This window comes from Balaenoptera ricei, chromosome 1 (assembly GCF_028023285.1).
Source record: "Balaenoptera ricei isolate mBalRic1 chromosome 1, mBalRic1.hap2, whole genome shotgun sequence".
Lineage (NCBI taxonomy): Eukaryota > Metazoa > Chordata > Mammalia > Artiodactyla > Balaenopteridae > Balaenoptera > Balaenoptera ricei.
The window spans coordinates 74,854,120-74,881,222 of NC_082639.1; the positions used below are offsets into that span (position 1 = coordinate 74,854,120).

Here is a 27,103-nt window from a genome sequence, read left to right on the forward strand (position 1 = left end):
GCATATACCCTGAGAAAACCATCATTCAAAAAGAGTCATGTACCACAATGTTCATTGCAGCTCTATTTGCAATAACCAGGACATGGAAGCAACCTAAGTGTCCATCGAGAGATGAATGGATAAAGAAGATGTGGCACATATATACAATGGAATATTACTCAGCCATAAAAAGTAACGAAATTGAGTTATTTGTAGTGAGGTGGATGGACCTAGAGTCTGTCATACAGAGTGAGGTAAGTCAGAAAGAGAAAAACAAATACCATATGCTAACATATATATATGGACTCTAAAAAAAAAAAAAATGGTTCTGATGAACCTAGGGGCAGGACAGGAATAAAGATGCAGACATAGAGAATGGACTTGAGGACACGGGGAGGGGGAAGGGTAAGCTGGGATGAAGTGAGAGAGTGACATGGACATATATACACTACCAAATGTAAAACAGATAGCTAGTGGGAAGCAGCTGCATAGCACAGGGAGATCAGCTTGGTGCTTTGTGACCACCTAGAGGGGTGGGATAGGGAGGGTGGGAGGGAGATGTAAGAGGGAAGGGATATGGGGATATACGTATGTATATAGCTGATTCACTTTGTTATACAGCAGAAACTAACACACCATTGTAAAGTAATTATATTCCAATAAAGATGTTAAAAAAAAAGAGAGAGATAGAAACAAAACATTGACAGCCCAGGTTGGGGCCATTCAAGGCCAGATCCACCTACTTTACAGATGTTGCAGCTATGTGTGGATTCAGCTTACATGAATAAAACATGTAAGAGACGTTGGGGAGACATTTCAGGGCTTATGCTCGGGAGAGAAAGTGGTTGAAATGAACACTTGAGGGAGGGTCCAGGTACAAGCTAGAGCCTCTGCCTACCAGGACACATGATTTCATCTGCCTCTTCCCCCTCCACCTCCTCATCTTCAGCCTCTCTAGCATCATTATAACCATTATGACCTCCATTTATTGAGTACTATCAGCGCCAAGCATTCTACACACATCATCTCTTTTGATCTCTACTCCAACTCCAAGAGATAGGCTTTATTATTTCTATCTTACAGCTTCAGAAACTGAGGCATGGAGAGATAAGAACTGACTATACCGTTGTTGAAAGTGTTAAATTAGATAATTCACATAAAAACATCTAGCTCAGTGCCTGGAAAACAGAAAGTACTCAATAACTATATTAGCTTTTATTGTTTTAACAGAGGAGGAAACAGGCTTACAGAAGACAAGTGATTTGCCAGTGTTGGCTCCAGAATCTACACGTAGAAGGGGCTTAAGGTGGTGATCTGGTTTGGGCTTTTGGGAGACTGTTCTGGTTGAAGCTGTGTTTGCACAAAAAGTATATCATGTTCACTTAGCTTGAGAATAACAAAAATACCAAAACTTTCGAATAAGGTTATATTCATACTTTGCATAAGATCAAGAATATTTCAACTGTTTGTTATAATGATGATTATGATCATCGTCTGGGATAGCTTGAGGTCTGAGAGAATCATGGATGGCTAAATCCCCTCCAAGCTACCTCTTGGTGCCCTTACTGTAATGGCCCAAGCTAGGATCTGAAAGCAGTTCCGATTCTAGAGCCCACGATTTCATTACTACCCTGTACCCTCTGTGAGTTGGCAGAAACTTGAGTAACTGAGGGTTCGGTTTTCCCTGAGCTGGGCCTCCCGCCTGAGGAGTTGGGGGTTGGTGACCTCCCCACACTTCTGTGACTCTCTCTGGGACTGCCATCCCTGCTTCTCACAAGCAAAACCGAGGCACAGAATCCCCAAAGGTAGATTTCCTTTCCTTCCATTTCCTGAACAGCATTCTAGCACTTAAGATGAACTTGGACTGGGTCTCTTCACCCTTCTCCAAATTGCTCTGGAAACTGTCTCACAGCATTAGGGCAAATCTCCTGTCAGCACAGCAGACCTGCCAGCTGTGACAGTCTCCATTTAATCAGAATTTTCATTCTCCCCTGGAAGGACCCAAGGTGCTGTCATAGGCTCTTCACAGACAGCAGTAATTGTAAAGTCTTTCTGGCTTTACCCCTGAAGGGGTCCAACGAGGTTCTGAGAGTTTCTGGATAACTGTGGTGATAACACTGTGATAACAAGGCAAGGCTGGAATTTTACAAGTGAAGGCTTCTCAGCTCTGAAGATAATGTCAAAGATACCAGTTTGTAAAAGCTTGTTTCAGATTCTGACCAGAGGTTAAGAGTGGTGTTTGGTCAGCTCCAAGTGAAAAGCAAATCCAGCCCTGCAGCTAGGGAGGTGGACGGCTGCCCCCATTCTCTCACTCACTGATGGACCCATTCCCTCCTGGGTCGCCACATATTTATTGAGCTCCTACTATGTGTCAAACACCACACTAAGCGCTGGGAATGTGATGACCTGCATAGTCCCCACCTCAGTGGCCACTGTCTTCTGTAGAGGACACGGCTGTGTAATCAGACAAACGCTATATTTTCTTTATATTGGGCCCAAATCTGTGAGTTTGTCTATTTTTATACTTTTCAAACATCCTGAGCACTGACTGTGTTGGATGCTGGGGATATGATGTTGGGAAAGGCTGTTTCTGCCCTCAGTGTCTACTGTCTAAGGTGAATCTGGGCACAAACAACCAAAAAGCAGTGTGCTAACCAGAGCTGTGGCCAAGCGAGATGGTTAATTTTAGGTGCCAATTTGGGCCACAGGGCGCCCAGATAATTGGTTGAACATTATTTCTGGGTGTGTCTGTGAGGGGATTTCTGGATGAGATTCACATTTGAATTGGTGGAAGAGTTAGCACCCAACATGGGTGGGCCTCATCCGGTCTGCTGGGGGCCTGAATAGAATAAAAGGCTGAGTAAGAAAGAATTGTCTCCCTCTGCCTGTTGTCTTCGAGCTGGGACATGGGTCTTCTCCTGCCTCCAGACTTGGACTCAGACCGGAATTACATCATCAGCTCTCCTGGTTCTGAGGCCCTTGGACATGGACTGGAGCTACACCATTGGCTCCCTGGGGCCTCCAGCTTGTCAACTGCAGATCTTGCACTTCTCAGCCTCCATGACTGTACGAGCCAATTCCTTATAGTAAATCTATCCATCTAGTATCTGTCTGTCTGTCTATCTATCTATCTATCTATCTATCATCATCTATCCTATTAATTTTGTTTCTCTGGAGATCTCAGACTGTACACCAGGCAATGATGGGAGTCCAGTAAGAGACATTGAAACGTCTGGCGCGTTGAGCAAAAATGCCCTTGTGGGTTCCCCGTGCTTTTGAAGGCTGGGGCAATGAGGGCTGAGTCAGACTGCACGTGGGTCTGGGCCAGCCTCCTCCCCTGCCCTCCCTTCCCCTGTTCTCTCCTTCCCTCCTCTTCTCTCCTTCCCTCCTCTCCCTCCCCTTGTCTCTCCTCTTTGATTTTTCCACCATTCTCTATTTCTTGCTGTCCCCACCTACTCCTGGATCTCATTATCCTAAGGTTCTTTCCTATCTCTTAAAGCTCCTGTTACCAGGTAGGTGTCAGATGGACATATTTTGCACCAAGATGTGAATAATTAATAAGCCTCTTATGGGTATTAGGCAGGAAAGCATGCATGTGACCTTATGGAGAGAACAGGCTCTCTTGACTGTACGTGGGGCCGGAGACCATAACTCAGCATGTCTGAGACACAAGTCACCTGCCAGGAGAATGAGGTAAACTGCTGTAAACCTTTATTTGATAATTTTTAAAAAACCCGCTTCTATCTAAACACAGCCATACAGCGGAAAATTGCACTGCTGGCAGAAAGCAGTCATGATAACTAAGAGAAACTCTACAGGAACAAAGGAATCATTAGCTAAAAAGCTGGTGCTCCACGGGATTAAAGGCAGACACGCAGACGTAGGTCAAGGAATGATTGGGGTTTGGGGTGGGAGGAGGGGGTAGTTTCCTGGCCATGAAGGCTCAGAGCCTCCCAGATTCCAGTGTGTAAGGATCTAAAACACCCCCGCAGGGACTTTGACTCCATTTCTGGTTTCAGCCAAGGTGAGAGAGTCCAGGCCACGGAACCTGCCCAGGCCAGATCCACAGCCAAGTCCACCGCCGGGTCCTAAGAAGGCTCAGCTTCCCAGGGATCACGTGTATCACGGAGACCGCCACATTCTTAGCCCTTCACCCCGCCAAAAGGCCTCATGAGAAAATGCGAATGACCACGTGAGGGCGCTATTACCTCACAATTTTCCTGCAAAAACTGCCCTCTGCTAACAGGGATGTCCCCCATCGCTTTTGTTTCTGCGGCTCAGCCAAGGGATGCCTCTGGGAAAGAGGGTGACACACACTCCCGGATCTGCATTAATATGGAAGAGCAGAGGTAAGAACACTTTCTAAGTTCTGAAAATGCCTTGATGTGTTATCATTTTGAAATGTTAACAGGGCACCTGTTTTCAATGATCAACAAAGAATGGTGTTGAAGAGCAAGGGCCACGCTGCCCAGACGAGAATGGGGGTTTGAATCCCAGAGCCACACCCACTAGCTGTGTGACTTTGTCCAGTGACTGAGTCTCTCTGGGCTTCAGTTTTGTCATCTGCTTCTTCAGGTACTTGTGAAGGTTAAGGGAAAGAGTCACATAACATTTCCTGGCACCGTGCCAGGCACATACAGCTTTAAAAAAAAAAAAGCTATCCTCATTAAACACTATTTTAAAATTTTAAAAAAGAGATTATGAAGGCATCAGCTGCTTGCAAGCCAAAAAGTGTGGGCTGGGGTCCAAGGCTGTACAATTGGATAAAAAAAGAAAGGGGTATTTAGACAGCAGGATGGGACAGGACAGGCGAAGCAAAGCAAATGCCACCAGAAAGGGGAACTTGCTTTCTCCCTCCTTCTCTCGTATAAAAATGCTGTGTTGGTGCAGCGCTCATAGGCTCACCTGGCCGAGAACCAGCTTCCTTCAGTATTACTCTCAAACTTGCCACTCTGAGCAAATTTCTTCTCATCTCCTTTTGCTTATTCAGACTGCTGCTCACCCCAGCTTAAAGAGCACAGTGGTGGCCAAAATGTAATTCGGGGTTTGGGAATTTGAGAGGAAAGGAACCATCTCCAGCTAGCCAAACTGTTACACAGCCCACGATGGACTCCAGGTCTGACTAACCAGGAGCTTGGTATGTGCAGTAATTATGCACACTTGAGTTGAGTTTCGTGAAAACATATGAAAGAAACGTTACTTCCTCTTTTAAAAAGGCTGAGGGTAAGAAGCATTCCATTAGCAATCATTATGTGGGACTATTGCAAGGGTTGGGCTCTGTCAATGAATTTTAACCATGAAAGAAAAGGAAATCTAATTGGGGGCGAAGGTAGTTTTAGGAATGGCAGCTTATGAGTTTTGTACTGACAGGTGCTAGTGAAAAGCTGATTAATCCCATTCAAGAATATAATAGGCTACATTTGCACAGCACTGCATAGGCTACCAAGTACTTTTATATAAATTCTCTCATTTAATAATTCCAACCACGCTTTGAGATACAAAGACGACAAAGAGTATTATCACTATCATTTTAAAAAACAGCTTTATTGAGATATAATTCATATACCAAACAATTCAGCCATTTAAAGTACACAATTCAGTGGTTTTAAGCATATTCACAGATATATGCAGCCATCACCACAGTCAATTTTAGAACATTTTCATTATGTCAAAAAGAAGCCCCCTGTCCTTTAGCTATCACTCCCTCTTCTTCTCTCTCTCCACCTCCCCCCACTCCCAGCCCTAAGCAACCACTAATCTACTTTCTGTCTCTACAGATTTGCCTATTCTGTTATTTCATATAAATGGAATCATATACTATGTGGTCTTTTGTGACTGGCTTCTTTCACTTAGCATGTTTTCAAGGTTCATTCATGTTGTAGCATGTATCCATACTCCATTCTTTTTTGTGGCTTTATACTATTCTATTGTATGGAGAGAACACATTTTGTTTATCCATTCATCAGTTGGTATACATTTGGGTTGTTGCTACCCTTTGGTTATTTTGAATAACGCTGCTGTAAATATTCATGTACAAGTTTTTGTATGGACATATGCTTTCATTTCTCTTGGGTATATATACCTAAGAGTGGCATTACTGGTTCATATGGTAGCTCAATGTTTAAGCATTTGAGGAACTGCCAGATTTTTTTCCACAGTGGCTGCACTTTACATTCCCATCAGTAATGTATGAAGGTTCATATTCTCCACATCCTTGCCAATACTTGTTATTATCTGACTTTTTGATTCTTGCCATTCTAATGGGTGTGAAGTGGTATCTCATCGTGATTTGGATTTACACATCCCTGATGACAAACGATGTCAAACATTTTTTCATGTGTTCACTGATCATTTGTATATCTTCTCTGGAGAAATGTCTTTTTAGATCCTTTGTTCATTTTAAAATTGGGTTATTTGTATTTTTTATTATTGAGTTGTAAGAGTTCTTTAGATAGTCTAGATAAAATACCTTATCAGATATATATTTTCTCTCATTTGATGAGTTCTCTTTTAACTTTCTTGATAGTGTCCTGTGAAGCACAAAAGTTTTTAATTTTGAGAAGTTTATTTATCTTTTTTCTTTTGTTGCTTGTGCTTTTGGTGTCGTATCTAAGAATCCATTGTCAAAGCCAAGGTCATGAAGATTTACTCCTATGTTTTCTTCTAAGAGTTTTATATTATATTTTTGCTCTTACACTTAAGTATTTGAGACATTTTGAATTAGTTTTTGTATATGGTGTAAGGGAAGGGTCTAACTTCATTCTTTTGCATGTGGGTATACGGTTGTCCCAGGAACATTTGTTGAGAAGTCTATTCTTTCCCCTATTGAATAGTTTTGACCCTCTTGTTGAAAAAGTTGACCATAGACACATGAGTTTATTTCTGGACTCTCAATTCTATTCCATTGATCTATGTGTCTATCCTTATGCCAGTACCACACTGTCTTGATTACTCTTGCTTTTGAAGTTTGAAATTGGGAAGTCTGAGTCCTCCAAATTTGCTTTTCATTTCAGTATTGTTTTGGCTATTTGGGGCTTCTTGAAATTCCATACGAATTTTAGAATCAGCTTGCCAATTTCTACAAAGAAGTCAGCTAGGATTCTAATAGCTATTGCATTGAACCTGTAGATCATTTTGGGGAGTATTGCCATCGTGACAATATTAAGTCTTCTAGTAAATAAACATGAGAGATTTTTCCATTTACTTAGCTCTAATTTCTTTCAACAATGTTTTATAATTTTCAGAGTATAAGGTTTGAACGTCTTTTATTAAATTTATTCCTATTATTTTATTCTTTCTGATGCTATTGTAAATGAAATTGTTTTTCTTAGTTTCATTTTTGGATTGCTTATTGCAAGTATATAGAAATGCAGTTGATTTTTTATATTGATCTTGTATGCTAAAACCTTGATGGACTCATTTATTAATTCTAATATTTTTTAGTGGATCCCTTAGGATTTTTCTATATACAAAATCATGTCATCTGTGAATAGAGACAATTTTCCTTCTTCTTTCCCAATCTGGATGCCTACACCTCCAAGGAATCTACCGATCTCCTCCCAGTTGCATTTCACTACTAACTCCGCTATTTTTGAGAGCATCCTTAGACCAGCTTCTCAATTTGGAACTCTTTGTTCTACGGCCTGCCTCTTCCCCTGGGCAAAATTTTTGAGGGAAGGTTCTACAGCTGTGGGTAGAGACAATGGTGTGCTCCTCTCTGAGTGACCTCTTTGCTTTAGTTGCTCTGTGCTAGGTGGGGGGCAATAGCCTCGAGTCTTTTTGACTTCCCTCTCCTGGCTGGAACCCCTACCCTGGGAGCTGGGACAAGGGGTTCAGGGCCCCAGTATTCTCCTTGGTGCAGTGCTCAGGGTAGAGCCTCTGTCCCACTAGTAGGGCGGGGAGAAAGAGGGGAGCCCCCACCTCCCAGCTGCACTTGTCCAGAAATCAGTGTCAGCAACAGGTAGCTGAGGGCAAGAGGGGCAACACTGATGTCTCAGCCCTCCGTGTGCTGCAGGGAGAGAGGGCCTTGTGTTCCGGAGTGGAGGACTAATGTCATTGAGCTGGGAGGGGAGGAGGAAATGTGCAGGTTCAAATACCACAGAGTCTCACTGATCTTACCGAGTTTAGCAGATTTTCTTGACTAAATGTCTTCATTTGATGTATACACTTATGACCGTTTCCAGAGACTCTAAATGTTTCTTTTAAAAAAACAATCTTCTCAGTTTTGCAGATGTATCTCCTCATGCTGTCATGCTGGAAGTGGAACCGTAATTACTGTTATTTAATAGGTGAGGACAATGTCCATGTATTAGGGAGACTGGGGGAGTGGGGATCAGAGGGGAAAAGAAAGTCACTCAGGATCAGAACAGTACAAATGCCTAATCATAGAATTCCAGGGCAGGGAAGGATGTTGGATGTTATTTACATTAGATTTTTACTGGATAGAGCAATCTCTACAACCACTCTTGGATGTGGTCCTTTAGTCTCTACTTGAACACCCCCCAAAATGGGGAACTCACTACTATTAGTTTAGACTGAATATTATCCCCATGAGCAACATAACCATGTAAAACCAAAACAGCTTGTGCCCAGCAAGGCTGGCTGTAGGTATAAACAAAAGGGGAAACACAGAAAATAGGTTCTTTGGAATCCTAAGCAACTTTATGTCACCAGCAGGTCATGGGCATGCAGTAAAAAGGCAGCTAGCTGTTTTTGGACACCAGGTGCCCAAGCAACTGTGCTTATTTTAGAACTAACATAGTGCTTACTAAAGAGGTTCAGGACTCATGGGTCTGGAATGCAACGTTCTCTCACCTTCAGGCTGTGCAGACTCATGTTCTACTGTTGATTCTGCTCCAATTATTTTCTGATACTGAAAGAGAGAGAACCAGACCACGGAACTGGCATGTGCCTGAGGAATTTGCTAAGAAATAGGATTTAAATGCCGACCTTGAGAGACAGAGTTGGTGATGACTACTCTCTGAAGGGCTGAGAGCTCGTTTTCATAGTGGCATGTGCTGATCATCTTCTACCCTCTCCAGATCCTTTTTCTACGCTTCTCTGCCAGCTCTGTGCTGGCCCCTGCAGGGGCATCACCTGGGACCCCTCACTAACCATCTTGCCATTGAGTTCAGTCGATGGGGAGCACCAGCAGGTCAGACAGTGAGAAGAGAGGCTCTGGAACCTGGTCTCTGGCCAGAGCTGTGGCCCTTCCTTCTCTGTCCCAGATCCAGTGGTATGATTTCCTGTCCTTGTCCTGTTGGGCCTAGGAGTGATGGTGACAGCTGGTTTCTGGGTGTCTCACCCACCATCCCTTGTTTGTCCGTTGAACATCCATACCTTTGAAACAGACCTTCATTAGCCTCTCTTCAATTTGATCCAAGTGGGGGTGAATTCTATTTCTTATCAGATAGACTCTTTGTTACCACCTTGCCACGGTAACAGTGTTCCTTCTGTCTCCCTCAATTATTATTATTATCTTTTAAAAATAAATTTATTTATTTATTTATTTTTAGCTGCGTTGGGTCTTCGTTGCTGTGTGCGGGCTTTCTCTAGTTGCAGCGAGCGGGGGCTACTCTTTGTTGCGGTGCGCGGGCTTCTCACGCGGTGGCTTCTCTTGTTGTGGAGCATGGGCTCCAGGCACGCGGGCTTCAGTAGTTGTGGCACGCAGGCTCAGTAGTTGTGGTGCACTGGCTTAGTTGCTCCGCGGCATGTGGGATCTTCCCGGACCAGGGCTCGAACCTGTGTCCCCTGCATTGGCAGGCAGATTCTCAACCACTGCACCACCAGGGAAGTCCTCCCTCAATTATTATTAAACCTAGAAAGAAGGCGAGTCCCATGCTGCTGTCCTAACATTAATCCTAGGGGAACCTCATATGCTCATCTGAGTCCCACGTAAACAAAACAGATGACTTTGTTCATATCCTGCCCTGGAATTTTAAGTCTCTATTGGATCCATGACCATGACTCTGTTGATTCCACAAGCTCTTTCCAGAGGTAGAAGACCTAAGATTTCTACATAGCTCGACTGTTGCTTGGAATGAGAACTTGTTTGGTTCCTGAACTTTTCCTGCGTTAGTGTGAAATATGCAAAGTCTGAAATATGCAGTCTTGTACCCTGATGGGATAGTGGGAAATTTCAACACATAGCACATGTTTTCCTAGTTTAATTTTTGAGCAGTTGTCCTCTGAGTTCTGGCTCAAGGCCCTATCTAATCAATAAGAGTCCTTGTCCATGAGCAGGAACTTAAAAAAAATTATTTAAAAAAGTTTAAGCACAAGAAAAGCAAACTACCTTCAGAGGCTTGTGTTAATTCACCCAAGCTCTTTCTTGTTATTCATAGCCAAATGACTAAACTTTCTATTTATAAATAGAGGGTGCTTCCTGAGACCTAGGGACCCATCACTGCTTTTAAGCATTCATGTCACAAGCCATCACAGGCTATATTTTACCAAGTGGTTAGAGGGCAGACTGGTTTGAATCTTTTATTTATTTATAGTGACTAACATACTTGGCACTCACACGTTCTCCTAAAAGCCTGATAACTCCCGTTATCTTCTGCTATAAGTGGTCCTGCTTTCACTGAGTTAAAAATGAGTGTTTGGAGGGGGAAGGGAGATGAGGGCCATTCCGATTTGCCAACAGTTCCCTAAGGCAGGTACGTCTTTGGAGCAGCCTTGCTGGGTACCAAGGAAACCTGTGAATTCACCATGGAAGCTGTCAGGCCAGCTTACAGGCATCAATTATGAAAATCCTGAGTTATTTCTGGAGTAGGTGATTGATGTTTCAAATAGAAGATGACATTTTGATGGGCTCCAGACTTGCTGTGATAGGAGTTAATGAGGATAATGATGATGATAATGATATTTACATTATACCTTTCTTCCAAAGAACGTTTTAGTCTTTTTATCTCATTTGTGTTGAAAATGTCCCTTTGTAGTTGGGAGGGGAAGGTGTTATTAATCTGTTTTTCAGGAGAGAAAATATAGAGTTAATTGCCGAGCTCTCAGGTTCCACTTTGGTGATGAGAAGAGATGTTTAAATGATGAATTAAATTTGGGGAGATTAAGTTTAGAAGAACACCAGTCTCAGTTCCCATTCATCCTATACAATGCTGCCATATCAAGCTCCATTAGTATGACTCCCTGACCCAAAAGTCTTCTGGGGACACTCACAGACTGCCAAATTCTGTCCAAATACCCAAGGCCCTTGACATTCCAACCTACATTGTCTCACTGTGCTCTTATATTTGTCTCATGTTTCAGCCAAACAAATCCACTTGCTTGCCTCTACCACGTGCTCTGAGAACCCCATTCTGCTTTCATGTTTATCATGCTTGCTGTAATTTGTTTAATGTCTGTCTTCCTACTTGGATGTAAATTCCAGGAAAGCAAGGACAATCACCACTGTATCCTGAGGGCCTAGGCAGGTTAACGGGCACACAGTAGGTGCTTCTGAAGTGTACACTGTGCTGTCCCACCTCCATGCCTTTGTCTTGCTGTTCCCCAGACCTCTATCCTGGCTTCTTGAAGCCACAGCTGACCTTTCAAGCCCAGATTAAACCCTGAGCCCTCTGTCTGATCTCCCCTACTTGGGAAACACCACGGCACCATTCTCTTTGGTTCCTCCCTTACCTTCTGTTGTGTTATGATCATCGGGGTGCTTGTGTGGTCTTCCTTCCCCGCCCTTCCCAGACTGTCACCTCTCAAAAGACAGGAGCTGCACCCAGGAGCCTGGCAGAGTGTGGGAACTTGCTAAACATGTGCTCATGTGTCTAAAATGATTGTTGACCAGCATTCTTCATTCAGCAAATTCCCATTTCCAGAATCTGCAGCTTGTCATGAGAGGGGATTTTGCTCATTCTTACCTTCCTCCACTCTCTGCAAGGCTGTGGGGACCAGTCAGGGGAGCCCTGCTAACTCTTGCTTTAAAAAGTGTCTCCCTCTCTCCTCTAAGAGTAGCACTGAACTCTGGCACGTGGGTGGAAGGTTCCATTTCCTGTGGCGGCCCAGAGCAGGTTTGCAGTTGGCAGTTTTTAGTTTCACTGTCCATGTTAATGGCAGCCTAAATAATGGAGAACTAACTGACGCATCGTCAACCGAGCGGTGTGACTAAATCAATGACCTCTCCAGGGGATTTTAGTATTGGTTTGTGCTTCTGATGGGCTTTTGCATGTACCCTTCAGTTATGATAAGAGGACTATGGATTGAGCTAACCCTCGGGGTGTGTGAGAGCTTATAAGCAGAACATGTTTGATAGCCTAAAGACCCCCGGCTACTAGAAATGTGGGCACACCAAACATCTGTGATAGAACACTCCACATAAATTAGAAAAAGCTGCTGTGACAACTGTATTGTGAATTATACAGGGCTGTTAAATTTGATGATGTAGATCTATATTTATTGACATGGAGAGATGGCCACAATATATTGCTAAGTGAAGGAAGCAGGCTATGGAACAGCATGATTATGTACAATCATTCCATATTTATATCTGTATCTAGTCCTAGATGTGAGGATATTCTCCAAGATGTTAATAGTAGCTGTCTGTAGGTGATAAAATTTGGGGTAATTTTTTTCCTTTACTTTTGTTTTTATGTGTTTTTGGGTAAGGTTTGATTTTTATTTTTGCAGTGAGCGGTTATTATTTTTACAGTCAGAAAAAGAGAACAATGAAGCTACTTTCACTTTGAAAAAAATTGTTGGAAATAAAAAGCCTTATTAAAAAAACCTTCATATTTCCTAAAAACTCTTACTATAAAATAAACAAAAACAAAATCCAAACTCTTACATGAACACAGCAAAAAATTTTTCAACTGTCTCCATAACTGAGCCATATTATAATGTGCTGACGACAGTTAGGAGTCAAAGGAACAAGGGAAGCCTTTTTTAGGAGGAACATATGTGAAATCAAGATCTCCTGACCTCACGTGGATAATATGCGTACTTTTAAAGCACCAGAAGTTTGAAGTATCCTTTGATTATCATTTTAATCCAAGCTTTTGATAGCAGTTGACTTACAGGTATAGTATTTCTAATTCCATAGCTCATAGGACTAGAGAAAATAAAAAAACAGAACTTACCATCTCTGGTAGCAAAGAAATGGTGACTTCATTCACCACAGCAGTTTCTGTTGCAAAAAAGAGACATAGGCTATTGATCACAGTACAACTCACACTTTATTCCATCGTGATTGGTATACTTGTAGGATCAGTACAGCAAGAGACTAAAATCAGTGCAGAATTTCTCTGGACTAAAGGGCTGTGAAAGGCATTACTGGCTTTGGCACACAGAGTGGATAACCGTACACTGGCTGTAACAGAATGGTCAGTACGATAAAATGCACGAGTCTAACACCATGTGGAAATCATGTCTGAGTTCTGTAGAATGTTAAGGAGTAAATAATTATGAAGACTAACATGCAACTCTAAATAAGTCACATTGTTCATCTACAGACTATTTCCCCCCTTCGAGATGAAGAGATGGCCTTAGTAACCTGTTCACAGTAGCTTAAAAGAGCAATCAATACACAGTAGAGAGATCTGCCTGCTGATTTCTGTAGCAATTCATCACAGTTGAAGAAATAATGCTAAATCATGTACTTTCTCTATATTGTCCTTAGTAAGTTGAATCTTACTGACCAAGTGATTCTGACTCAACTCTTATTTACTGAAATACAATTTCTAATGTCTTTATAATGTCAAAAAGCAGTTTCTGTTAGCTTTTCCTTATAAATCACAATGGACAAGAGGGGAACCTATGTAACGGGGTAGCGGGTTGTCTTTCCGCTTCAAAGATAACATGATGCTGATGAGTACACCAAAGAAATAATACTACTATGCTGCAAATATTTTAGGTTTTCACATCATCATATCACAGAGAGAGTCCAAAGAAGCCAGCCTTGTAGGTGATGTAGCAGTGAAGAATAAGATTCTGTAGAAGAGGCACATAGATTCTAAGTGATTTCTTGAGACAAAGACAAGGAAAGATGGAAAGACGCAAAGAAAAGGAAAAGTGAAAACAGCCTTCTGTAGAACAAATGGTTCAAAAGAAAAGTTTATTCACTTGCAATTTACTAAACATAATAGAGAACAGTTCTTTAGTTTGGAAAGCTAGAAATAAAGATATTGGAAATTATACGCCAGTTAGCTGTACTATTAAGACTGAAGTGGCTGATTGAGTGAGTGAGTTTTCCTGTGGTTCTTTTTGAGGGAGGATTTCTGTTTTTGCCAGCATAGGGCCGGATTTAACCCCAAAGGGCAACCATAACTACTGAGGACAATTTTTCTTTATTAACTTGGGCATGTGGGTAACATTCATTCTCTCTGTGGTAAAAACATATTATTCACCCATGATGAGACAGTTGGAAATATGACAGTGACCAAGATACGTTTCAGTAATAGGATGCATGAAATTAGATATTTGAACGTGATATGAATATTAAAGTCAAGCAAAAAGAAAAAGAAGGAGGAGAAGGAATTTCTTCTAAGTCCGACATAAAATGATCGAATAAATGAAAAAAATAGTAGTTAAGGTTGTCTTGGTTTGCTCAGAGGTTTCTCACTTCCATTTGTTCAGGGGGAGATGAAATGAATGAAGGTATTCTCTCTTGGTCACCAAACATGAGGAATGTCTGATTACAAACACATTAGGTGAGCCTAGCAAGATTTGAAGTAGCATTCCTGAAACTCCCTGAATCTTAATCTTAGCCATAGGCAATACAGGAAAGGTGGAGATGACTGGGAAGTTTGATAAAATGCCTGAATCAGTCATCATTCCTTGGAAAGTACCATTTCCCTGGTCTGCTAAAAGGCTGATTCTTTCATTTAAGTAAAAGACAACCATCTCTCCCTTCACTGCGGCATTGTTCTTTGTAAGAGATTCGTGTCAGTTTAAGGTTGTGTAATTGGAAGGCTACAGTGGAAAGAAGTTTTAATTGAATTCCACAGTAAATATTCATGGATATTTCAAAGTAGAATTGTCCATTGTCCGCGGCTGGTTTCAAGCACCAAGCCTATCACTTCCTGAACATGCTCCATCTGGCTTGCACTAGACCATCAATAATCATTTTTAGATGTAATGTCTCTTTTGAAAGAAATGACTCTGTAGATCAGCAAAAAAAATAACTCTGTAGATGAAGGGGTAGAAGCCTGGAAACAGGGTGAGTCACATGGGGGGAAATGAAAGTAAATTGAAAGAAAAAAATAAGTCTATTCCCCAAGGTCTGTATATGGCCAGTAATAAAGCAAAAATTCATGGAATGTGACTTAAAGACTTTCTAAAGTGTTGTACTCATGGGGTGTGTCCAAGCTTCTTGATCTGCAATCCCCTAGCAACCATCTGGTGCTGAATTCACCTTCCTAGGTGTGGTGCCCTACTTCTTCTAGAATTTAGATCTCTGGGGCAAACCCCATTGGGATGTGCCTCTGTGCAGTGAACTCTCCCCTAAACAGCTGCTCTGACTTTGGTCACGGCTCTGCTGAGGGGCCTGTTTGACTCTCTGGGGGAAAGTGGTGGTGGCGGCAGAAGATGCAGCGGCGGCGGCGAGGCAGAAAAACTGCTGGCAGACAGGGTCGGCCTGCAGGGAGGTGTGCAGAAGGCAAGACCCCGCATTCTACCCAAGGTCAAGGTGACTGTGATAGAAGTGGGAAAGTTTTCATACTTCAGAAGGAAACAAAGAGGGAAAGGAGGAGGATCCACAGACCAGGGAATTTCACGGGAGCCAAAGATAATTAATGATATACAGAAAGAAAATCCAGCTTAGCTGACTGATCAAGAAGACATTCTTCGGTTTATATTGGCAAATAAACGATTTTCACACTGATAATACAAACACTAAAACGAGTGTTTCCTTACAATGATTAATCACATTTCAATAATTCATTAGCTCTATATTTTCTAGATTGCTTAATTCACTGAGCAAATCCACAGTTTAGGTACCACCTCGAGGGGAGGCGCTGGGGGAGGTGCAGAACGAAGCAATTAAATTTAGAATTGTAAACCAGAGTTAGTAGCACAGTGGCATAAAAGATTGTCAGTGAAAACGGTAGGAATGGGTACAGTTATCGGCCTTACAAGTGCAGTATTGCCGGCTACAAGGGAGAGACTGCGACTCAGGAGTCTACTTTCTTGTTAATTAAAATCGAGCAGCAGGTCAGCAGCCCGTCCACCTTTTCCAGTTCAGACTGGCTCACGGGGATCAGCATATGGTCCTTCAGCTTTTCATAAACCTGCAGGAGGAATCAAGGAAAAGTAGAGAAGAAGGCTTATGTTTCTGCCTCTGTCTTCCCTGGCCCCCAGGCCCACCCCCTCCACCTGGGGTAGAGGATTCATTTAGCTTGTAAGTTTAGGCTTTTCACCCATTGAACCCCAAGATATGCATGTAACCAAGACCACACACATGCTTACAGCGATACCCAGAGAGCTAGCAGCATTGGGTAACCACTAGCTCTGTGCTCTAACCTCAAAGCCAAAGATGTGTCAGAAATGTGGTTGTTACTAGAAAGGCCTTTACTCTGCCCTTGTCATTGCTAGATTAAGTGATATATGAAAGTTGGTGGACGTGTTTACAGTCTGAGTATGACTCTCTCTCCACACTTCAAAACCCTCTCAACTATAATGTTCCTTTCCTTAATAAGACCATCGGAAAAACTTGACAAAGTATAATTTAAGAGAAGGATTTCAGGTCAAACTGCTTTTAAATTACAGGTGTGTGAATCTTAGAGCATCTTTTGACACGAATAGAAAGAAAGCATGTGTCAAACCTTCAAATTAACAGTCCACAGATTTTTTTCTCTGATGATAAAACAAAGAACAGTTTTTTTTTAAAAAAAGACAAAATCACTTGAAAATACACTGCCTAAAAACAATCTACCATGCTTCTGCAGGATGTACTTTGGTACAGTGGTTAATTAAGAGTGCTGGAACCACACAGAGTTGGGTTCCAGCCCCAGTTCTGTCAACTAACTGCTCCAAGTGTAATTTCAGTCAAGTGGCATCCCCTCGGGATTATTTCTCTGTAAGATTGGAGTAATAATAGCACCCACACAGGGCTGCTGTAAGGAATGAATAAGATAATGCATGCAGCGTGCCTGGCACAGGGGAAGCACTCAATAAACATGACGTTACTGTTTTTGGTGGTAGACCCAGGGCTGAATTCAGAAGCAGTTAATGATCATCTCGTTATCAGATGATTGATGTGGCTGAAGGGGTATGAATGATCCAGAGCTGTGTTTCTCCAAGTGAGTTCAGTGACCAGGGTGCTTACTGATACTGCAGATTCTAGGGTGGGGGGTCTAGGAACCTCTATTTTTAACAACCCTGATGCACATTAAATTGTGAGACCCACTATTCATCTGAGAGCTGGTTAAGCCCCAGTCCAGGGGGGTCAGGGGTCCTATATTTTCCTCAGGTTCACACTTTCAGCCATGGAAAAAGAAAAAAAATTATCTATTTATCCTCTTCCCCTGCTCTCTTTTTAATCTGCTGAGGGGAATCCTGACTATAAGGATAAGCCTAGTAATTATACAGTATTGCATATTTAAAAGGTAGCATAAACTATTTTCTAAAAGTTTTAAAGCTTAAGATTAAAAAAAAGAGAGAGAGATCAGTGGCTACTAAGACTCTTCTGTAATGCTTACTATAAATATCTTGCTCCTCTGGAAAGAGATGAACATACTGAAATGCCTACAAAAGATATGAACACTTGAAGGATCTATGGACCAACACCCTTAATCTGCTTGGTATGATTAAATTGAAATTACCAAAGTACACGGATGAGACTGGCAGAGTGCCCTGAAAGACTGGGAAGATTTTCTCAGACCAGGAAAGAATTCCATACGGAGGGGGCAATTCCCTGGTTGGAACATAAATGCAGAGCTACTTGGAGGGACCAGTTGGCTGGCTCCAAGTGTGCTATATTTATATTTCTTCTTGTTCTATCCTTTCAGGCCCTTGTTGCCTAGGATGTGTAGCCCCTGCTTTTTTGTAGCCCTGACAATGAGCACCCTTCTCTTTGGGTCATTTCTACTTCTCTGACTTAAGAAACAAATGACCCTCTGAGGAGGGGCAGCTTAGATTTGTCAGAAAACAATGACACAGTTGGCCATCTAATTGTAGGTCTCTATGCTTAATGAGCATGTCAGTGTCAGGAAGTACATTTAATCAGAGCTGGAGCACAGACTTGGGAGCTCCAAATACTCATTTGAAAAGGTCTGAATACCAGGCATGATCATCTCAATTACTTTGCATGCATTAGTGACCAATGACACTAACAAGAAGAGCGAGTTAAATAAACTTTCCTTGGCCCTAAATTATGTTATCCTTTTGGCTTTCCTAATGATGTGTATAGGGGAAAAGGAAGCCCTGTTATTTGTCACTCTATTGTGAAAAAAATCCCTAGGCAGGAAGGCTACAAAGGGAGGCCTAGTCAGCTGCTGTGGCAGGAAGGACTTTTTTTTTTTACCTTTGCACTTTCTGGATACTCTTCTGGGGTTCGGTGCAGCAAGACGTGGCCTTTATTGGGGATATTTAGATATAAGCAGTTTGCGGCCGTGTCATCAGGCACAGTGAGTTTGTCGTAGCGGTGGTCACTCATCTGTTGCATGATCTATAAAGAGAAACAAAGCAGGCCTAAGCAGAGCGTCTCCCACACTTGCCAACAGAAGGAGGGCAGTGTGGTGGGATAAAAGCTTGCAATCCATACCTAAGAATGTTCCTCTGTGTTGAAGTTCCCGTCTATTACCTCTAGACACTTAGAACCAGAAGAGGAAAACTGGATGTAGCTACGATTCTTTGGAAGAATTGTAAGGGTTCTTCTTGTTCTTTTAAAAGTATGTGTTTGTCTTTAAGTTTTTAAGGGTTTTAAAATGATTTTTTTTCTAGTTTTTTTCATAATATCTATCAGAATGACACATAGACAAAAGGCCCAGCTGGGGTTTTGATGATATCCTCAGCTGAGTAAGCAGGGCTGCTCTGGTCTATAAGGAAAAAGGACCATAGCAGTAATCAGAATGGTCAGTAGCAGTAATCAGAATGGTCAGTTAACTGATTTAGCAATAACTGCACACACACACACACACACACACACACACACACACACACAAACATAATTTCCTCTTCTAGGTACATTTAAATTGAATTCACTTGTCTGTTAGCAGGTGCTGCCCTTAATACAATGAACATAAAAATCCCTTGGGGAGAATGTTAAAATCATATTCCAAGGCCTTGCCGCCAGGGATTCTGGTTTGGCAGATTCGAGGTGAGGCATAGTAATTTGTATTTTGAAGCCCTCCAGGTAATTCTGAGGCAGATGGTCCCTGGACCACACTTGGAGAAAAGCTGATTTAGCAGGTCCATTCATCAAATGAAGGGTTTATTAGTACCTTAGTAAAAAATAACTTCAAAATAAGACAAAAATGAATTCTGCAAAGAACTTAAAATATTGATATCTCATCTTCAGCCCCTCAACAAATTAAAGCAAAAATGCAAAGAACAACCTTCCCCACTCCCCTGCACCCCTCCCCCACACCAAAAATATTCAAACATTAAAAACAAAAACAAGTATGATTTTGGGCTTACTCATGTAGACTCTTTCCATTCTTTATCATTGTCTATATGTTTTAAGGAATCTGCCAAAATGTCATGCCATGGAGGTATAAGAAGATCTTTTCACTGTCTGGTTCTAATCTATCTTTCCAGCTAGGTCTTCCTTTACCCCTCAAGATTTGTGTGGAAATGGGCCTCATATTATAGGACCCCAGAGTTAGGTCTCTTGTCTACTAAGTCATGGAGGCACTGGACAGTAAGATTTATGGTGTGGAAGAGCAGAAGAGACGCCGCGCTCCCTGCAGAAACTTCACTCCCACGAGGATGTGAAGAGTACAGATGGTAAGGCCTTCTTGACTCACCAATCAGGTAATCCATTCTCTTCTCCTAGTGGGGAATATGTCAAGAGCAGACAGAAACCAGGAATAATATGATAATGGAATATCCTTCACATAGAAGGAAACATCAGGAGTGGGATAAGCTTAAGCACTATATCAAAGGCTCAGAGACACAAAGATAAACAGACATAAATCCAGTTTTTGAAGAGGTCACAGCCTAATGGAGGAGACTGTCAGACAAATAGACGATTATATTACAGTAAGAACAGGCAGAGCACCATGCTAAATATTTTACATTTATTATTGAATCCCCAAATTCCCATTTCACAGATGAAGAAATTGGACTGAGAGAGGTCAAATAACTTGCTCAAGGTCATAAAGGTAGATTTAAACCCAGATCTGTGCAACTCAAAACTTTATTTATTAATTATCTCACTTTGCTCTTTCTTGACTTCCAGAGCTGCAGCAAAATCTCTCTCCTACAAACTACCATATCATCTACTTTTTCACACTTATTTGGTACTTCTAATTTATGGTCAAAATTAATCATGGTACCATTCATTCTTTGTGTGTAATCCTGTTATGACATGGTACAGTTTGGACTTGACTGGACATCTCTTTCACACTTTTTAATTTAAATTGTTCCCTGAGGGGATAGGCCCATAGGGTGGATCATCCACGGGTAGGGTGGGTTCTTCCTTAGAGCAGCCCAGCCTGAGGAACCTTGTATCTATTCAAGGACATGGACAACTTAGAACTATTATAAGCAAATTAACAACATATTCAATTTAGCCCTCTTTATAAAATGGATATGCCCAAAAATAATATGAAGAGGCTTGTTTAAGAGAAAAAGATCCAGACCCAAGTAGCTCTCCTCTATTATGAATTGCTATTTAATTATATCCTAGGCAGACTTTCTTTTGGCTGCTTTCAAAAAAAAAATAATAGTAGCTTCCCTTTATTATTTTGTAGGAGGGGACACATTAAGACTCTGAACTCTGGAAAAAGACCTGGGTTTATGTCTCTGCTGTATCCTTTGTGAGCTACAGAAATTCAAGCTTTCTTTTGACTTCTTAGTTTCCTCATCTATAAAATTGGGATAATAATAGTCTTTGACATACTTATTGTAAGAAATAAGTGAAGATAATGAATATAATTAGGTGCTGTACTAAGCCCTTAATTAGCTACTAGTATTTTACGACAGCATGACCAGACAAACAAGGTTCAGGTTTCCAGTCTGCAGTCCCATCTACTGTTCTGGCAAGCTTTGCCCTTTAACCTCACACTTAAGATAGCCTGTTCTGAGGTAAAAAAATCGCCTATGGCTCTTAGTACAAGATGAGTTGAAAGAGAAAGAAGCATAGCAAGTCCACACCTCATAGGCCTTGACTATAACTTCAATGGTCCCATGAGCAGCCCAGCAAATTCCCCACCTCTCAGTCTGACTCATGCATGTCCAGCGGTGACTATGAAGCAGAAACATGGAATGTTATACATTCCAGAGGAAGTGTTATCAAGGATGTTATCACTGCTGACTTTTTGTTTGTCAGTGAAGGAACAAACTAGAATCTCCAAGGTTGCAGAGAAACCTACCTCAGAAAGTGCCCATTTTCTCTGGAATAATGGAGACTAAATCCTTCTTTTCCTGGTGTGCTTTATTTACCCGGCCTTCAGCTCTCTCCATGTTCCCTCCCATCTCCCCACATCCTAGCTTGAACAATACCACCCCTCTCCCATGTGCTTGATTTGTTGTTCTTCAGTTGATGGTATTTATGTGAAATTCTAATTGCTGTTTTTTCTCACTCTTTAATGTTTCTCTCTCTTCCGGGCTTTATATTTATGATTTGTTTTTCTTCAGTTGATGGTATTTATGTGAAATTCTAATTGCTGTTTTTCCTCACTCTTTAATGTTTCTCTCTCTTCCGGGCTTTATATTTATAATTCATAACTTCTGGTGGGAACATTCCTAAAATTACTGACATAAGGGCCAGTACCCAACCTAGCACTGTTTGAGAATAGTTTCATTTTTTTCATCACTGTGAGGAAAGGAGTTATAATATTCTTAGAGAGGAAATAATTTAATGCTGGGAACACATAAAGTAATTCACTGATAAATTCTATTGAGAGATACTCTTAAAATAAATGTCTTAACAAAACCACCAAAGCCTCCTTAGGAGAGGCCTTTCAAATAATTCATCAAGGCCTCATGGTTATCATTTTAAGACAGGTTAAAATATGTGCCAAAAGAAATGACTTTTAATACTAGAACAGACCCTGTTTGGAGCAGTGAGTGGTTCTGCTTAACTGTGGAAAGAAAAATACAAAAGCTCTGTCAGGCGTAGTCTTTCTAAACTAAAAGGATTTAGGAAGTGGTAACTATAGATAATATACAAAAAATACATTTTTTTTCCATGAAAAAGCTAAAGGTGTTTATTCCGAACACAAAGGGTTTCTCTCTTTTGGGACAAAGAACAGGTTTTTCTTTTCCTGTTAGTGATTGTTTTTCTTTCTTTTATATGTTGTTATTGTCTGAATAAGACAGCTTGCATTTATTTATGGCTGGGTTCAGAAGACGCATGTATATACACAATGCAGGGCGCTTGCCATCCAGAGGGGCATACACAGAAAAAGGCTCAGGAGACTGTGTGTCTCTCTAGCATCTTTCCCCTGTGGTGTTGGAATGGCACTGCGAGGATGTGAGGATGTGCTCCCGGCCCGCCTGGCAGGGCATCACCTCAAAGAGCTCAGGCTCCCAAGGACAGAGCCACCGCGAGGCGGAGGAACAGGTTCTGCTTCCGCTTTGTGGATGCTCCGCTTTGTTAAAAGATGAGTATCATTTCAAATATTCCGAGAATGTGGCTGCTAGGCTGTTTAGTTCTATGTCCCAACGTTTTTTCCTAAAAAGGGGTGGAGGCGGTGTATTGCTCCAGAGCTGTGTGTAAAGTGTTCTTTTAACACCGGGGGCTATACTTCCTGCTTCTGGCTGCGCCGGGAGCCAGCACGGAAAGGAGAAAACCCCTAATCCGTCCCCACGCCACAAGTTCCCGAGAGGCCCCGGACTCCGGGTAACACGCAGGAGTTCTACAGGGCTTTGGGGGAGTATCTGAGAGGTTAAGTCACTGCTCTAAATGTCTTTTCTGATTTCTGCCATTTCCCCAAGGAGTTATTCCACTTTGTGTAAAAGAGAGTAATTACTGAATATCATCAGGACTGGATACAATTGGTGTTCCGTTCAATTCAACTGTCCTCTTGGAGCGCCCCCTTCAGGCCGGGCGCGACGGCAGTGGGAGGTGGGAACGGGAAAGAGATGCGAAGGTAACTTGGTCACGGATTCTGCCTTCAGGAGATGATAATCTATAAGTTAAGGTAGGTCAAGGGTACACTGGCAGTAAAAAGAAAGTCAACCTTACTCCTGACAGAGGCATCTCTTTCACGAAGAAGGCACGTAGCCGTGAGAGGAAACGGCTCTGAGAATCATCTTGGCCACGTTGTGGTGGTCTGTTACACAGCTGCTGGTTTGGAGGAACCGGCCTTGCTCCCCAGAGGGGAGCTGTCACAAAACAGAGTGGGAAATGTCTGGCTTCCAGCCCAAGATAATTTGCATGGCTAGTTGCATTAACAACCAGGCATTTCCGGCAGTTCGCAACATTTCTGGGAATCTTCTCATCCAAAAGTCTGGAAGGCAGTTTCATTCTCCCACTTGTTACTCATGGTTTTTTTGTCGTACATCAATTATTCTGAAAAAATTCCCAGGCTATATTGTTTCACAGAACAATGTAGGATGCATTGGTCAAATACCGAAGCAAAGTTATATAGAACGTATTTAAAGATGTTTAGGAAGCAGAGCACATTTTTGGCTTGCTCATAATTGATCTTCCTATGAAATATACATATGTATTCATCTCAACATATCAAAATGGAGCCAACTCAATAAAGCAACTCATCATAGATTCTATTGAGATATACAATATATGATGCTCAAGCACACTTTTCATTGCTCCTGGATATCTAAAATCATTCATACATTTATTTATCCACCCATCCATCAACAGTTTATTGAGAGTCTGACAATACACCAGGCATCAAGTCCTTGCAGTCCTTTTAAGGCTGAGTCAAACAGCTATGAATAACATTCTAGAATTGATATCATGTTTTCATTTTTTAATGGTTTTTCCATGGATCAGCTCAAAATGAACATAACCTGAGAGAGGCTGTCTTTTAAACAACCTCTCTGAATTGATGGGCTGTGATCCTAAGAATGAGGTTACATGGTTCTTTTTAGTTAAATCTGGGCAAACTTTCAATGCCAAATATTCCCTTCCAAGCTAGCTGACATTTCCTCCACAAATTATCTCATGTTTGGAGCTGCTGCTTTTACTCAGATCATATGGCGCACGTGAAAATGTAGAGGAAAGAATTCTTCTACTATTCAAACTACAACCACAAGTCACATAAACCATTTCTCTGGAAGGAATCTTCAAACACAGTGGTTTCTGTGGAAGGCTGGGAAAAACCCCCCATGCTCTTACAGGACCACTCTGAGCTCTGCGGAGGGCTGGGGAGCAGGGCATGGGCAGAAGGAACAAGGGGAGCTTCTATGGGTAGTCACAGCCCTGATTTAAGTTTTTATTTATTTATTTATTTATTTATTTATGGCTGTGTTGGGTCTTCGTTTCTGTGCGAGGGCTTTCTCTAGTTGCGTCAAGTGGGGGCCACTCTTCATCGCGGTGCTCAGGCCTCTCATTATCACGGCCTCTCTTGTTGTGGAGCACAGGCTCCAGACGCGCAGGCTCAGTAATTGTGGCTCACGGGCCTAGTTGCTCCGCAGCATGTGGGATCCTCCCAGACCAGGGCTTGAACCCGTGTCCCCTGCATTGGCAGGCAGATTCTCAACCACTGCGCCACCAGGGAAGCCCTGAGTTAAGTTTTTGACTCAAGGAGTGGAGAAGAAAAAAATCAGACCAAAGTACTTCCAAAATGCAAAGTCTGGCATCCTACCTTCCCTTCTTACCCCTGCCATGCTTCTCTAAGACTAGTTCTGTAGCAGAAGCAAATCTCCCACAGTCTTATTCCTATGTCTTGAATAAGTACAGTAGACAGCTGCCTACTTGGCTACTGAGGTCATGCCCTGGCTATGTTTCTTCAGATGCCTGCACCCTAAATTCAGCTCCTAAAATCTCATCATCAAAAATTAACTTCCTTGGGTATTGGGAGCTGGGTGATCTTTCAGTTTCCCCTGGGTCATTCAATAGCAAGAAAGAATTGGAATGTTTATTGAGCTATCTTCTCTTTATTGATGGTTTATCTATCTTAACTTATTTCTTTCTTTAACAATTCATTTTACAGATAAGAAAGCCAAGGTTCAGATAATTCAGTAATTTTTCCAAGTCACACATTAAGACAGAAATCCAGGATTCAGGTCCAGGTGAGTCAGCCTCCAAATGCCCACCTTTTTACTGTCACACCAACCTACCACCTTGCCAATAGCCCTTGAAAGATTAGACTTGGAGCTCACTAACTGACAGCCTGTGGGCTAATTTTTCTTGTAGATACAATTTATTTGACATGCACATATGTTGAAAAGTTTGCATTTAAGTGCATTTTAGACAGAGAAGGTCTGGCCTCTGAAGTCATCCGAGTTTGCTACTAGACTACATAGGTTGGTTTCCAGAGCTAGCTACTCTATTATTTAAGTAGATGAAGGAAGAGCAAAGCCTTTGGGAATGGAAAAAGACAGTGGGTGAAGAGGCATTATCACCTCTAGAGCAGTAGAGGGGTAAGCTCCGAGGTAAGAGACGAGAAACGGCCAAACACACACACTTTGCAATGATGCCCAGGACCAGCCCTGTTCACTCGGACCCCACCACTGGTGGATTAATGCTTAGTCTCTGTATGAGCAAATGATTCCTTGGTTATCTCATCAGTAAGGCACACATTCAAACATTTTCCTTGCAATAATTGTAATTGTTTTGCTTTGAGACATTCAAAATCCTCTGCCCAGTCTGCTTGGCCATTTGTGAAAGGGTTGCCTGGGGGTTAGGGAAAGTCTATGCACAGGAAAGAGCATTGTTTTTTTTTTTTCTGGAACAGTGTGAAGAAAATCATCATTGGGACTTTCAACTATATCACTCTACCTAACTGTACTCTTAGCCTGGGCGCCGAAGAAAAAAGTCTTTAGCATATGTTTAGTGCCCTGAGATCTTCAGCTCCAGGCAATAGTGTGCTGGTAAATATGGGGGAAAACATATGCATAATATACCTACAGACATTTATTATCAATTTTACTGATATAAAGGATGGGTAGCATCCTTTACAATTTATAAATAATAATAAAAATTTCAATACTCTTGACTATAAATTTCATATTGTCAATTGATTCTCACAGAATGCTTCTGTTGATTTTTGCAGAGCTTGTGCATTTGAGGCCAACCTAATAGTTGCAATTGACAAATCACTGTAGTTCCAACATGGCTGCTGGGTGATATTTTGTTTACACTAATGAGTAAGACAAATGAAACAATGAAGACATATATTGGAACTTTACTTGTTTGGCAATGATGTGAGGGACTTCTTTGCTGAAGTGCATAGTAGTTTTTGAATACTGGAAGAATATTTCCTCATTTTTCCCTCAATGTAGTGGCTACACACATGACACATTTTTAAGTTTAATCTGCGTGACTAAAAATTTCCCCATCACTTTCTTACGTCTAGACAATCAATAAAATGATAAATCAAGTCCTGTTTTGTAGATTTGCTGATTTCTGTGGTGCAAACATTCTCACCATAGGCAATTTCAAGTTACCAAAGTGACATCTGAATACGGCATTGGGAAGGGATGTGCATGGGCACACTGTTACATAACATCACCATACGCACATAAACAGATGTAAATAACTGTAAGAGCACAGCTAATGGTAAAATGTACTAATATAATTAGGAAGGGATGAGTTTTAAATATTTATTACCTTTGTTTTTAATAAAATTTATTTAATCATAAGTTTATGTAATCTGATTTTTAATAATGGATGTGTTTAACAACCAGCTGTCAAAATTCCCCAGAATGTAACAGTTGACCCTGGTAAGCTAGTTGAAGCTGGCTCCAGCAAACCCCTGCCCTGCACAGGGGACTTCGTGGTTTTACAAGACTTGGTTCCTGAATTAGAGCAGAAGTTGGCTTTTCATAGAAAGTTACCTTAAGTCACTCTCTACCTTCTTTGTTAGTACCAAGGATAACTTTAGTT

The 27,103-nt window shown here is 41.6% G+C and overlaps 1 protein-coding gene and 1 long non-coding RNA gene across 3 annotated transcripts in view; one reads left to right on the forward strand and one right to left on the reverse strand.

Annotated features, from left to right (window-relative positions):
* The first annotated feature begins 4,003 nt into the window (after nt 1-4,003).
* On the forward strand, nt 4,004-26,116 carry LOC132367305 (uncharacterized). Its single transcript, XR_009503757.1, has 3 exons — nt 4,004-4,328; nt 25,209-25,287; nt 25,953-26,116. It is a non-coding gene; the product is annotated as an uncharacterized LOC132367305 (long non-coding RNA).
* DDAH1 (dimethylarginine dimethylaminohydrolase 1) overlaps nt 13,139-27,103 on the reverse strand; it is a 142,968-nt gene continuing 129,003 nt past the window's right edge. For both annotated transcript variants that reach the window (XM_059925411.1, XM_059925419.1), the window contains exons 5-6: nt 18,443-18,586; nt 13,139-16,208 (exon numbers count right to left, since the gene is read on the reverse strand). In XM_059925411.1, coding sequence (XP_059781394.1) covers nt 16,092-16,208; nt 18,443-18,586 — 261 coding nt within the window. In that variant the 3' untranslated portion in view covers nt 13,139-16,091. The remainder of the gene's footprint in view (nt 16,209-18,442; nt 18,587-27,103) is intronic.